General features: G+C 48.0%; 2 protein-coding genes across 7 annotated transcripts in view; both read right to left on the reverse strand.

Annotated features, from left to right (window-relative positions):
* The window catches only part of LOC138976478 (citron Rho-interacting kinase-like), a 76,287-nt gene that overhangs the window by 52,381 nt on the left and 9,975 nt on the right, over window positions 1-13,931 (reverse strand). For 5 of the 6 annotated variants that reach the window (XM_070349332.1, XM_070349333.1, XM_070349330.1 and 2 more), the window contains exons 8-17: window positions 11,520-11,673; window positions 10,658-10,835; window positions 9,525-9,828; window positions 7,985-8,112; window positions 7,327-7,489; window positions 6,884-7,009; window positions 6,461-6,649; window positions 6,044-6,112; window positions 5,783-5,866; window positions 5,125-5,250 (exon numbers count right to left, since the gene is read on the reverse strand). In XM_070349332.1, coding sequence (XP_070205433.1) covers window positions 5,125-5,250; window positions 5,783-5,866; window positions 6,044-6,112; window positions 6,461-6,649; window positions 6,884-7,009; window positions 7,327-7,489; window positions 7,985-8,112; window positions 9,525-9,828; window positions 10,658-10,835; window positions 11,520-11,673 — 1,521 coding nt within the window. The remainder of the gene's footprint in view (window positions 1-5,124; window positions 5,251-5,782; window positions 5,867-6,043; window positions 6,113-6,460; window positions 6,650-6,883; window positions 7,010-7,326; window positions 7,490-7,984; window positions 8,113-9,524; window positions 9,829-10,657; window positions 10,836-11,519; window positions 11,674-13,931) is intronic. The other variant, XM_070349328.1, reaches the window with a different exon arrangement.
* On the reverse strand, window positions 1,617-4,606 carry LOC138976480 (uncharacterized). Its single transcript, XM_070349337.1, has one exon. The coding sequence runs from the start codon at window positions 3,782-3,784 to the stop codon at window positions 1,619-1,621; it is 2,166 nt and encodes a 721-aa protein (XP_070205438.1). The 5' UTR covers window positions 3,785-4,606; the 3' UTR covers window positions 1,617-1,618.

Here is a 13,931-nt window from a genome sequence, read left to right on the forward strand (position 1 = left end):
CCCTGTGAAGACATGAAAGAGAGGTGGTTAGCGACCTGAATAGAGCGCGGAGCCACCGAACTCACCCCTCTAGCTGAACACCAGGCAGTCCATGCCTTCCAGTGGGAAGCATAAACTGAAGAGGTGGACGCTCTATGCGAGCGAGCCACCAAGTCCAGAGTCAAAGACGACGCCCCAGAGCGCTTCAGCGAGTCCCGAACAACTTCCACACGTGAAGCTTCAGAAGACTGGGCTCCTCGTGTGGAATGCCTGTTCGGGGCTGCACTAGTTCCCCTCGCACGAGTGCGAGAGGAATGGGGGGCCCTTGGGCAAGCCGAAGAAGATCTGGAAACCAGACCTGCGACGGCCACAGAGGAGCGACCAGAAGAAGAAGGGCCGGCTCCTCCATCTCCGCTTTCCGGATTACTCGGCTGAGTAACGGAAAGGGAGGAGTCTGAAGATCTGTATGTGCCCCCCAACCCTCCCTGGACGCATCTGTAAAGAGGTCCAGGTCGGGGAGGGGCACGACGATCGGAACACCTCTGCAGACCCACTCCGTGTGCAACCACGGAAGGGTCGCAGACTGGAACCATCCCTGCAAAGGGATGAGGGCGTCCCAGTCCACCAGAGGAGAGTCCACAAACGGCTTCAGCGCGAACTGAAGCGGACATTTGTGGACCCGGCCCAGTGAAACCAGAAGAGCCATAGACTCCATCTGCCCCAAGATGGAGGCGAGCGAGCGGATGGAAGCCATCAGGAGAGGTAAAGTGGAGCGAATCTGAGCTTGGAGCTTGTCCACCCTTCTCTGAGAAGGCTGGACAGTCCAAGCGACCGTGTCGAAAGACATCCCCAGATAAGTGAATGTCTGTGACGGGGTCAGCTCCGACTTTACCCGGTTGATCGAGAACCCCAACCAGTTGGATTCTCGAAGAACCGTCAGGGTATCCTGCGAACAGCCGCTCTGGGACTGGTTCATGATGAGCCAGTCGTCCAGATAAGCCCGCAGACGGATACCCTGGGACCTCACCAGTGCACAGACCTGTCTCACCACCATGGTAAAAATCCACAGTGCGAGAGACAGCCCGAAAGGGAGTGCGCGAAACTGGTAGATCTGATCTCCCCACCGGAAATGAAGCCATTTCTGGTCGGTCGGATGCATAAGAATGTGAAAGTATGCGTCCGTGAGATCGATCGAGGTCACCCAGTCTCCTGGGCGGAGAGAGTCTCGGACAGAGGCTGGCGTCTCCATCTTGAATTTTATCTCCCTCAAGAAAGTATTGAGGAGAGATAAATCCAACACGGGACGCCATCCTCCTGATGCTTTGGGAACAGCGACCAGACGCCCGTAAAATCCCAGGGAGCTGTGGACCCGAACTCTCTCCACCGCGCCCTTCTGCTCCAGGGAGGCAATTTCCGACTGCAAGACGGAACGTGCTTCCTGCGAGAAGGGGGGCTTGAACCGCGGAGGCACTCGGGTAAGAGGCGCCTTTTCCTCCCGCCAGAGTAGACGGAAGCCCGAACTCACCACTCCCACAATCCATTGGCTGTCTACTACCGACATCCAACGAGAAAGTGCCCGGGAGGGGCCTCCCGCCATCACCAAGGTGGAGGGCGGGAGGGAGGTGAGATCGGGAGCGCTTCATTGGGGGTGTGGCTTACTTCCAGAGCCGCCACGCCCCCTCCCCGATGCCGTCCTCTTCTTCCCACCACGAGCGGCCGGCGAAGCCTGCCGCTTCTGAGCTGGCTTGGGGTTAGACGATGTCTGAGCCTGCTTCTGTTTAGAAGGCTGAGACTGTTTCACCCCCTTCAGAGTGTAGTCAAGGAACTGACTGTCCTTGTTTGACTGAATCTCCTTCTGTCTGGCATCCAGTGCCAGCGGACAGAAGAGAGACTCCTCTGAGACCGGGGAGACTCTCAAGGTCTCCCTAGTAGCCAGCTCCGTGAATTGGGACTGCGAGAGGAAGAGATCCCTCCTGCAGAGTACCGCTTGGGTGTACTGCAGGGAGGAAAGACGCAATTGTTCCTCATTGACCTTGGCCAATGCGGTCAAAAGCGCAGAGACATCGTCCGCATTCTGTTCTTCACTGAGAGTGAAAGGAACTAGCGAATCGGTCAATGCCCGAGACAGAGCCCGAACGAGAGTCTCCGCAATGGAGGACAGTTCGATCTGCCGACGTCCAACCTCCTCAGCAGAGAGGAGGGAAGCCTCGGAAACCGGCAAAACCGAATCACGCTTGATCGGTTTAGTCAGAAGAGGCAGCAATTCCCGGGAAACCGGAAGGGTAGCCCTAGGGAGTGCAAAAGACGCCAGCCAATTCTGGCTCTGATTGGGCATGCCAAGCTTCCTATTGGCCGTAGGCACGAAGGAAGAGGCTTGGGCAGCTGAAGCCACCCACTGCTGAGCTGATTCCGGAACTGGACCAAAAGGAAGCAGTAACGGAACAGGCACTGGCCGAATACCACTCCCCGCATGTGCTGGACGAACCAGTGAATGCGAAAGTTGGTAAGCCACTGACGGAGACTCGGCGAACCGGAAGGAAGAAACATCCTCCTGTGCCGGCCGGAAGTCCGCCATGGCAGAAGGAACGAATGATGCGGAAGAGTCCGCAGCCACCACCCCTTCAGGAAAATAACGAGACGTTACTTCCGCCGCGACGTCAAGAACAGACTTGAGCTTCGACGGAAACACGCCCCGCGACTCCTCGCTGACCACTGATGGAGCATCAGAATAGTCACACGTGGAACCATGACCGAAGTCACCAGTTCCGGAAGCAGAAGCATGCCCTGGCAAACCGGAAACCGGAAAAGCCTGAGCACTAACGTCATCCTGCCGCCCAAAACCCTGTGAAGGTAAAGGGTAAGCAGGACGACCATCCGCAAAAACCGGAGCTGGATGAGCTGACGTCACTCCCCCGACTGAGTGGAGTGATGCCTGCTCAAGCCTAGGCGCTTGAAAGCCGGAAGGCGCACGCTGTAATCCACTATCTGGTATCCGGAAGGAACCACCAGAAGAGGAAGAAGCGTTTCCGGCCGAAACCGGAAGTGTAGTCAACGGAACCGCAAAATGCGGAAGTGAAGACTGCACTGGTTGACTTCGCGATCCGGAAGGACCGGAAGTCAGTGAATACTCCATCCTGCCGCGACCGCCGTAGCGTGCCGGAGCGGACGGATCATCACTTCCGGCAAGTGCCGGAAATGCGGCAGTCGAAACCGACTGCCGCCGCTGTTCGAACAAGTCCGGGGCCTCGTAGGTTATCGCCGGAAATGAAAGATCAGCAAGGTATCGGTCGTGACCCGATGCGAAAGAGCTGTCCCCCGAAGGAGAACGTCCAGGCGCCTCACGAGGGCTATCGGACCAGCTCTGCTTACCAACCGACGCTGAAGAGGGAGGACGCTGCTCCAAGCCGGAAGTGGAGGACAAAGACACGGAAGCCAATGCCCGGACGTCACTGCCAGATGCCGGAAACGCCGAACTGCTGGCGACGGAACGCTGAAATTCTGCCTGCACCAAGCTGCGGATTTCTGGAACCAGTGACTTTAACAGAGAGGAAACCAACGCACCTTGTCCAGGTGCTAACAAAGAAGACGAAGTCTCCGATGTAGAGACAGGTGCAGAAGTAACAGTAGCGCTAGGCGCCGCAAAAGAAGCAGAAGTAGTAACAGCGCTAGGCGCCGAAATTGGTACAGCCAACAAAGTGTTACGCTCTTGGTCTGTAACAAGTAACGTTGCTTTGGAAGAGGAAGACTTAGCCTTAATTTTCCCCTTGGGGTCCGACTTGCCACGGCGCTTGTCTGAATCAGACATGTTGACAACAACACGTGGCAACGCGAAAAAATTTACTGAAACATAAGTCTAAACGACTGGAAAATTCAGTAAACACACGCACTAATGCGTTAACAAAATACTATAGCTAAACTTGCCCCACAAGCAGAGGCACGGAGAGCTACAAACAAAGTCACACGAGCTAGAAAACTAACTCACACAACAAAATGGCGACACGCAAGACACTGACACAAACGTCAACAACACGTGGCAAAGTAAAAAGATTTACTGAAACGTAAGTCAAAACGACTGAAAACACAGTAAACACACACGCTTACGCGTCAACAAAATACTAAAGCTACACTTGCCCAAACAGAAAGAGGGCACGCAGAGCTACTAGCAAAGTCACACGAGTTAGCTAACTAACTCACACAACAAAATGGCGAAACACGCAAGTCACTGACACACAAGTCCGTAAAAAACGGACAACGTACAGTAACGAAACAGCGCAAACAACCAACAACAAACGGGAACGAGCTCACCAAACTGTAGGCAAGGCGAGCAGACAAGCTGGGTAACGTGGCCGGCGGGTGTCACTCAAACACACAAGGTCAGCCACAGAGCGTCAAAAAGTGAACCGTCCTCTCCGAGGTGAAAAAGACGTATGATAATAGGCACGTGTTCCTAGAGGAAGTGACGTGGCATACACCCGTATGGGAGGTAACTCCCGGTGTACTGGCCCATTACCAAAGCTACTTTCACTTTCGTTTTGGTGATGGGGTTGCTTCCCTTTAAATTCTTTAGCCGGGTAAGCGTTTTTCAGTGATAAGCATCTCAGGTGACTCAATGCTAATGTGATTCGGAGTAAGAATATGATATTAAATGGAAAATTTCCTAAATAAAATATCATTTAATTAATATACTTACCCGAATCACATACTGCTAATGTGATTCGGAGTAAGAATATGATATTAAATGGAAAATTTCCTAAATAAATTATCATTTAATTAATATACTTACCCGAATCACATACTAATGTGATTCGGAGTAAGAATATGATATTAAATAGACAATATTCGGAAATAACTGTCAGGTGTGTATGGGTTCTGAAAGAGTGAACACTCTTGGAAAAATATGAGGCATTATTTCCCTCACGACTTTATAGGCCAATCACTAGTGAGCAGCCTGTGGACAAGGACCAGGGGCGGGGGGGGGGGGGGGGGGGGGGGGGGTACACACCCCTCGCTTTGCCTCATATTTTCCAAGAGTGTTCACTCTTTCACAACACATTCAAACCCTCCAGAGTTATTTCCGGAATTCATCTAACACAGGTCATTTCCCAATAAAACTAGCCATTATTCCAACAGTGTGTAGTGACTGACCTGTATGAGTTTTCTCTGCATGTGCACCTCCTGCTGGTAGACGTGGACCTTGGTCATCAGCGACTCCTTGGTCTTCTGACTCACACCTTCCTTCTGACGCTGGCTCTTCAGGTCGCCCTTCAGTTTCTGGACACCAAAATATTCAGTCAGGCATGTCATTCCACAAAGCCTTAAACTTCTTTCAAATCATCAAAAACTTTGCCATCATTTCGGCAGTGCTGTCCCAAATTTTTTCACAGTGGAGAAAAGATTACCCCAAAGACTGCCATAAAATTTTTTTATTTCAGCAAATAAATGTTTGCCATATCTCTCATTAGTCTGCATATAAAGCCAGGTATGCAGATCAGAAAGTTAAAAATACGAGCAGAAAACATTCCTAATAATAATGCTTGATGTCTAACTCCATTCTTGAATCAAAAACAGGTAATCCTTTTGCTGAGAGCGGATTTTGTATCTCCATTCTGCAAAGAAATGGCTACATGCAAGGAAAGTTTCATTAAGCTTATACAGTTTCAATAATAATAACAGTCAGTCTCATCATGTGCAAAGAACAGAATGGTTTTTTTCTGCATAACTCCTTTGCAGGACTTCATTTTACTAATGCCTCATACTTTTTTCTCTTTCGATTTTAATCCGAAAATTCATCTGTAATACTTACACTGATTTTTTTCTGAAGCTCTTCTTCTTTCTGTCTCCAACTACTTGCTTCCTTGGAGTAACGATCAACAACACTCTGCAGTTCCTGCAACGTTCACTCAAAACATGTACATTTTGATTTTATCATAACAGAAAACAATTCACAGAGAAACCTTTTCATAGGCACCATTCTCTAGGACATGCAAGAAAACGAAAAAGTAACATTCATTTCTTATCTGAACTTTTTCTCCCATCAATGTGTACTATCCATTCTGAAAATTACCTTCAACTTCTCCACAGTCTTGTTGTCGCGCACTGATCGCCGGCCTGGTTTCAGCGTCACTTGCAAAGACTGAAAACCACAACAGGGAACATTACTTTTGCAGAGTGTGTGTGATCCCTACTATACTTGAAGGGATACATTTCTATGACCGGAAAACAAAACAACAACAATGCCTTCAATTTATAGATTAAAAACTTTCCTTTCTTTAGGCCTACATTTTTATTGAGCTTGAAGTTGACTTCGCAAAGACTCTTATCTTTTTACCAAAAATTCAGTACCAAAGCTTCAGGCAGCAAGCTTTGTGAAGTAGACTACGCTAAATCGACTTCACCCAATTAAGTTAATATCAGGCCTAAGACTGGATTTTCTCAGATTTTTAGCGGTCCCAAAAGATGCGTTCAACTAGACTGTACATACCACACGTTTGGTTTCTGACATAGCAGGGGAGATCTTCATGTGGGTCGTGGCAGTGTGATCCAGGTTGATCTCCGAGGTGTCAATGCCGGCAGAGAGGAGGGAGGTGCTGAGCTTGTAGTGAAGCTGCTGCAGCTCACCCGCTTGTTCATCCTCTATCTCCTCGTAGGCTGTCACCAGGTCTTCAACATCCTGTCAGGGTCAAGGATGACAGGCAGACATGAGATCATGAAATTGTTAAGACACACGCACTGACGCACACATAACACTTTAAGCTGTGTTCCCAGAAAATGTATTGAAAACAATGATGCCAAATTGTGCACTTTGAAGATCTCAAAAATTATCTCCGGAACTTTAAAAATGCCATAAGTGTAAACACAGAAACAGATACACACAGACCAAAAAATTGCAAATCATCACACTTACACGAAGTTTTCTGTTGAGCTCATCAATAGTGGCTTGTTTCTCTTCTAGCTGTTTGATCCAAGAATCTTCATGCGACTCAAACAGCGCCAGGTTCTGCTTCTGACCATCGCGGGACTTACGTCGCTCCTGACAACCAAACATAATCATCTGCTATCACAACAGAGGTATGTTACGAAATAGTCAATCCATAGATGAGACGTATTTCTGTCCCTCGACTATTTTATCCAATGGTACAATTTGAAAAAACACTGTTGAATTACATAAATAAAAGAATATATACCTCTAAAAAGACCTGTAAAAAATAGTGCACAAAAACTCAAACATTCTTTGCCATATTCATTAAAGCTATTTATTCACAGCTCATGTAGACCTGTCAAATGAACATGGAACACAATGTACACTCACACATCCACAAACGCATCACAGCAACACCAGCCACTCACTTTATCCAGTTTGTGCTGCTTGTTGGACAGCTGCTGCTGGGCGGTTGTCAGTGTCTTCTGCAGCAACTCCATCTGACGATCTTTCTGAAGCAGACGCCGCGTCAAGCTCTCCTGCTCTGTCTCAAGCTGGACGATAATCTCCCTTAGTTCATCCAGTTGAAATCTGAAACAATGCCGCCAGCTAGTTATATGCGGTGGTTTTCCCAGGCCTCTGTCTTCGGTCATTGACGCATACTTTTTTTTATCTGACGCATTGGTCCGACTCATGGTTGGTCGGCTGTCCGATAGTTTTGACATGTGGGTCTTCTGACCATCAGTTTTCCTATGAAGAGGACAAAGCCAGGACATTTGGACCTATATGCATATTTTTAATCCAGGTCCAACTGACCTGTTTACCTTAGAGGCCGGGAACAACACTGGATATGTGTGTCATTCCTCTGTGCACTCAAATAATTTGTGTTTTTGTGTGGGCAGGATGGCCACTACACCTGTAGTAGGCAGGGGTATGGTAAGCTGCATTGGGATTTAGAATTTAGAATCTGTATTTCTCATTTATCCCGAAACAGTAACCAGTTAATATACATATTAAGGTGTAGTTTTCAATCGATTCAACAATAAACTTCGAACTTTGATACGAATACATCCCAACCCTACTTACGACATCATATGATCCTCCAGGGAGGAGATTTGCGAGTTCATGGATTGCAAGTCTTTCCAGGCCTGCACCGAGTCTTTGTCGCTGGAATCTGCCTGATCCTTCTCTTGCTCAAGTTGCTGCTGTAAGGCCTGCACGGTACAATCCAAGATGGGAAAACCTCAGCTAAAACCTTAATCCAAAGTGCAAAGCGGATTTAACAGAACTTTACTACAATGCACAAGTTCTGTTCTTCAATGTAACAGTTTTCACTGACGCATATGTGGTTCAGACCTTATTTCAAAGCAATGCCTCGTTGCAAAGAACTGCTGCTTTGTCTAAAAAGAGTTGGTCTTAGCAATATATTGCTACTCTCAGTTACATGTACCAGCTGTCAAGTCATCATTCACACCAGTTCAGTGGCAACAGCAATCATTTTTATCTCTAATATTGTTTCATGAGGGAAGTATGAAACAAAAGGGTAGCAAATTCCAGCTTGACAATGATCTTTTTGTTTCATAACTTACTATCAGCTACAGGAGACCCCCCCATTTGAGACCAACCAATTGAAGACCCCCTCCCTTTGAAGACCCTGTTTTCTCTGATTTTCAGTTCATAATCTCTGTAAATTCATTCCCATTTTACGACTCCCTCCTTTCTAAAGATCTGATTTTCTCTGATTTTTTTAAATTCTATTTTTTTGAAATAATTTTGTTTTGGTCTTCCACTGCTAAAGAGACGATAAACAACAATAACCAACCAATCCACAGGAGGGTTCCACTGTTCTCTGAAAGAAAAGCAAACCCTACACCTTGCCTCCAACCAACCAATCCACAGGCGGGTTCCTCTGTTATCTGAAAGAAAAGCAAACCCTCCACCTTGCGCCCAACCAACCAATCCACAAGAGGGTTCCAGTGTACTCTGAAAGAAAAGCAAACCCTCCACCTTGCGTCCAACCAACCAATCCACAGCAGGGTTCCAGTGTTCTCTGAAAGAAAAGCAAACCCTCCCCCTTGCGTCCAACCAACCAATCCACAGGCGGGTTCCTCTGTTATCTGAAAGAAAAGCAAACCCTCCACCTTGCGCCCAACCAACCAATCCACAGGCGGGTTCCTCTGTTATCTGAAAGAAAAACAAACCCTACACCTTGCCTCCAACCAACCAATCCACAGGCGGGTTCCACTGTTCCCTGAAAGAAAAGCAAACCCTCCCCCTTGCGTCCAACCAACCAATCCACAGGAGGGTTCCACTGTTCTCTGAAAGAAAAGCAAACCCTCCACCTTGCGTCCAACCAACCAATCCACAGCAGGGTTCCAGTGTTCTCTGAAAGAAAAGCAAACCCTCCACCTTGCGTCCAACCAACCAATCCACAGCAGGGTTCCAGTGTTCTCTGAAAGAAAAGCAAACCCTCCACCTTGCGTCCAACCAACCAATCCACAGCAGGGTTCCAGTGTTCTCTGAAAGAAAAGCAAACCCTCCACCTTGCGTCCAACCAACCAATCCACAGCAGGGTTCCAGTGTTCTCTGAAAGAAAAGCAAACCCTCCACCTTGCGTTCCACCCACCTGGTTCTTGGCAATGTATTCCTTCAGCTCTTTTTCCACAGCGTTTTTCTCCGCTTCCAACACCTCCACCTTTCCCTCCAGGTCCCCACAGCGACCCCGCAGATCTCGGATCTCGCAGATGTTCACCGTCACCTCCATGTCTGACGTAGATGTTTGGGGGGCATGCGTAGCCCTTGGGTCAGCCGGTGAGGTGAGAGAGGTGGCGCTGTCGACCTGAGAGACGTAGCGAGCGGTGTTCAAACCCACGCTGCTGTCCAGTTCGCTCAGCACGGTGGTGTTGCTCAGGCTTTTCTTGGGTAGCCTGCTGGAGGTAGACAAATAGTTTAGCAGTTGCAAACGGAATAGGGACCTAGATCAATGATAATGAGTCCCTGGCTTGAAACTACTTCCCTGCAAGTCCACTATGTGGAAGAGGGCTCTCAATTCATTCCTGACCATTTTTGCATAAGGACAGTGTTTTGTAATTGAGTGAATCTTCTAGAAAGTTAATATTTGCCTCCAGTACATGTTAAATCACAGCCTGAAAACTTTTGGAACCAACAGGGGAATATAGTTAAGCTTCTTTGTTTCAGACCCATTTCTACCAGCACACTGCCTTCTGCATTGCTTATCTAACTTCCAGAATTCCAGCTCAATCACAAACATCTGTTATGATTCTTGCACACATCTTTCTTTCTTTATTTGGTGTTTAACGTCGTTTTCAACCACGAAGGTTATATCGCGACGGGGAAAGGGGGGAGATGGGATAGAGCCACTTGTCAATTGTTTCTTGTTCACAAAAGCACTAATCAAAAATTTGCTCCAGGAGCTTGCAACGTAGTACAATATATTACCTTACTGGGAGAATGCAAGTTTCCAGTACAAAGGACTTAACATTTCTTACATACTGCTTGACTAAAATCTTTACAAAAATTGACTATATTCTATACAAGAAACACTTAACAAGGGTAAAAGGAGAAACAGAATCCGTTAGTCGCCTCTTACGACATGCTGGGGAGCATCGGGTAAATTCTTCCCCCTAACCCGCGGGGGGATCTTACACACATGACACTTTTTATGCAAACCATTATAGAGAAAACACATTCAATGTCCCGAGGAAAAAGTCACTCCAGCCCACAGCTCAACAGGCATACCTTTTAGCATCTGCACAGCGGTAGAACGTGAAGCCAACAAAAGGCAAGTGTCGGCCGCTGAAGTCTCTGGCGGAGGGCTGGAAACTCTCCAGGTTTGGCAGAGGTTTGGCTTTCTCCACCTCGTCAAAGTTAGAGGTGTCGTCTAAGCTGCTGATACTGGGAATGAATGGTGGTTCCACTGTAAACAAGTGGACACGGGTTTTAACAAAATATGGTCATCAGTATATTCTTGTGTTTCTTCTTCATTCCAGGGCTGAAACGCCCATGTTGACTCATGTTTTTGCACAAGTAGATTTTTACCTGTATGACCGTTTTGACCCCGCCATTCAGGCAGCATACACCGATTTCGGGAGAAGCATGCTGGGTATTTTCGTGTTTCTATAACCCACCGAACTCTGACATGGATTACAGGATCTTTTCCATGCGCACTTGGTCTTGTGCTTTCGTGTACACACGAAGGGGGATAAGGCACTACCAGGCCTGTACATAAGTTGACCTGGGAGATCGGAAATCCACTAGGCAGCCGCTGTCGGGATTTGAACTCACAACCATGTGATTATGAGGCCGATGTCTTATCCACTACGCCACTGCGCCTGTCGTTCTTATGTTTTCAAAGATATTTCATCACAAGTCACACAGTCAAACACACAGCAATCCATGCTGGATTCTCAAGGTATTTGAAGGTCAAGTGACCGATTGAATTTCTGATGTAACACCAAAGAAAAGCACTGAATAAACCATCAATTTTGAAAAGGAGGCCCATAGGTTTTATGACAAATCAGCAAAAATATAAATTTTGCAAAGATGTTGCTATTATCCTCGTGTATTCTCAAAAACAAAACAATGTAAGAGGAATCCATACGTTTTCTGATGCCTGGCCAGCTGACAGTCTTGAAGAACGGGTGCTGCTGAATCTGGGGCCAGCAGAGGCGTGACTTGTTGTCAGTCAGTAGCAGTGTGATCAGGTCCCTGGCTTCCGCCGACACACTGCTGTACTGGGGGAATTTCAGCTTGCTCTGTCAACACCAACACAACCAGACATGACGTCATAAATTTGGGGAAAAGCCTCAAAACATGCTCCGCCCTCACCCTGATCCCCTGATCCCCAGACCACCGCTAAAAATGTGTAAAAAGTGAAACAAGATTGTGCAATCCGGGGATGCGAAGAATGATCTCTGGAGCCTGATAAAGCAAAATTTAACTTGATCTGTTGGCTGAAAAAGAGGACACAAACCTTGTTAAAAGAAAAGCTATAATATCAGCCAGTTCCATTCACGGGTGCGGATGGGGTAGGAAAACTAACAGTAACTTTTTTGCAGCAACCAATACTATGAGCTCATTGTCTTCCTCGCTTCAGCACTCTGACTTCTGGCCCAAACCAAAATGTAAGGCTTCTTTTTAAGCCTACTGTCTATATGATACTTACCGAGACAGTACTATTCTTGCACATTATCTATTATAGGCCGAAAAAATTGGACAAAACGCTGAGTGGGTACAATTATCTCCCATAACCATGCGCCACCGTGGATCCCAAGCACTGTCCGAGTGCTTCCCCCTTACAGGATGTAGGTGGCGCGTCCTCTTTCTTTATGAGCTGCAGACCCTCAAAAAGCCCATAACATATCAAGAGGGGAGGCGGGAGGGAAACTCTAATAGTACTGTCTCGGTAAGTATCATATAGACAGTAGGCTTAAAAAGAAGCCTTACAGTCAATATAACACTTACCTCGACAGTACTATTCTTGCACAGAATACCAGAGTGGTGTGAGGGTGATATGTAGAGTATTAAACTCCTTAATCAAAATCACTTAAATCCAAGGATTAAGATACCCAGGCAATTTTCGAACAGTACTACCGTACAAGAAAATATACCCAAGAAACATACCTTAGACTGACGTGACCATGCTGGCAACCACTGCTGTGTGGTGAACTCAATGTCAAAGTCCAGGCCACTCAAAGCTTGAATACCACTGAGTCTACGGCAAGTGGCTAAAGCGATGAGGAACAATTAGTCTTAAAAATCAGCAACTTGATACTGATGCCTGCCAGGGGTTCAAACTCATTGCTACGCAGGAGTTTGAGGACCAGAAAAACATCCCCCTTGGGAAATGAAACCCGAGGTTTAGACACCGCTGCATTGCTAATACCCGAAAGGACATTAGCGATGAGGGAGGACCTGATCAAGTGTTCAGGTCTGCGACCAGTAGCGGCCGCAATCGTGGAAGCGATGGCAGGTCTGTATCCAAGAAGAGTCTTAGAAGAAAGACTCTTCTTTTGATACACTTCCACCAGGAAGTTGGCCAAGTCCTGTGTTGAGGGATAAAGCGGCTTTATCCCCTTGGACAAGGCGAAGGTGGCCCAAGCTCTCCAGCGTAAGTCGTAGAGCTGATTAGTTGATCGCCTCTTAGCGTTCAAGAAAAACTCTACTGAACTCTTGTGCAATCCTAGTGCAAGCAGTTTGGAGCGCACAAGAGCCATGCGGTCAAGCACAGACTCTCTGGACGTGGATGAGGGAGGCATGATCGAGGCTGGAGCAGACCTCCCCCGTCCAGATCCAGAGGTAGAGGGTCTACGTGGGTGAGACCGCGAAGATCTGGAAACCACAGAGCTGTTGGCCAGTAAGGCGCGACCAAAATCAGTCTTGGTCGTTCCTGCAGATATTTTGCCAGCACCCTCGGAATCAGAGATGTCGGGGGATAGGTGTAAGCATCGAGGAGCCTCCACAAGAGAGTGAATGCGTCCAAGTGGAACGCATTCATGTCTCGAAAGGGGCTGACGTACCTGGGAAGCCGAGCGCTGAATCGAGTTGCGAACCGATCGATCAGAGGACGGTCCCACCTTGCCCACAGACGCTGTAGAACGTTGTGAGCGATGGTCCATTCTGTGGAGAGAACCTGATCGCCCCGACTGAGAATGTCGACCAGGGCGTTCAGTTTCCCCGGAACGAACTGGACTGACATCCGGACCTGATTGGTCTGGCACCAGAGCAGAATCTCCTCCGCCAACAGGGAGAGGGACCGAGAATTGGTGCCCCCCTGGTGGCGAAGGTAAGCTAAGCATGTGGTGTTGTTGTCCCCGTTGAAAATCAGAGGGGCCAAGGACAGGCCGAATGGGAGGGCCTGAAACTCGAACACTGTGCCCTCCCAAACGAACCGGAGCAGATGTCGGTACCCCGGGGCCACCAGGATGTGGAAGTAAGCATCCTGGAGGTCCCAGACATGGCCCAATCGTTTGGCCGGATGGCCAACCGGACCGACGAAGGGGTTTCCATCTTG

The sequence above is a fragment of the Littorina saxatilis genome, linkage group LG9, assembly GCF_037325665.1.
Source record: "Littorina saxatilis isolate snail1 linkage group LG9, US_GU_Lsax_2.0, whole genome shotgun sequence".
Lineage (NCBI taxonomy): Eukaryota > Metazoa > Mollusca > Gastropoda > Littorinimorpha > Littorinidae > Littorina > Littorina saxatilis.

Excerpts from the sequence above, each read along its gene's own strand:
- LOC138976480 (XM_070349337.1), bottom strand. The coding sequence starts at position 3,784 with ATGTCTGATTCAGACAAGCGCCGTGGCAAGTCGGACCCCAAGGGGAAA.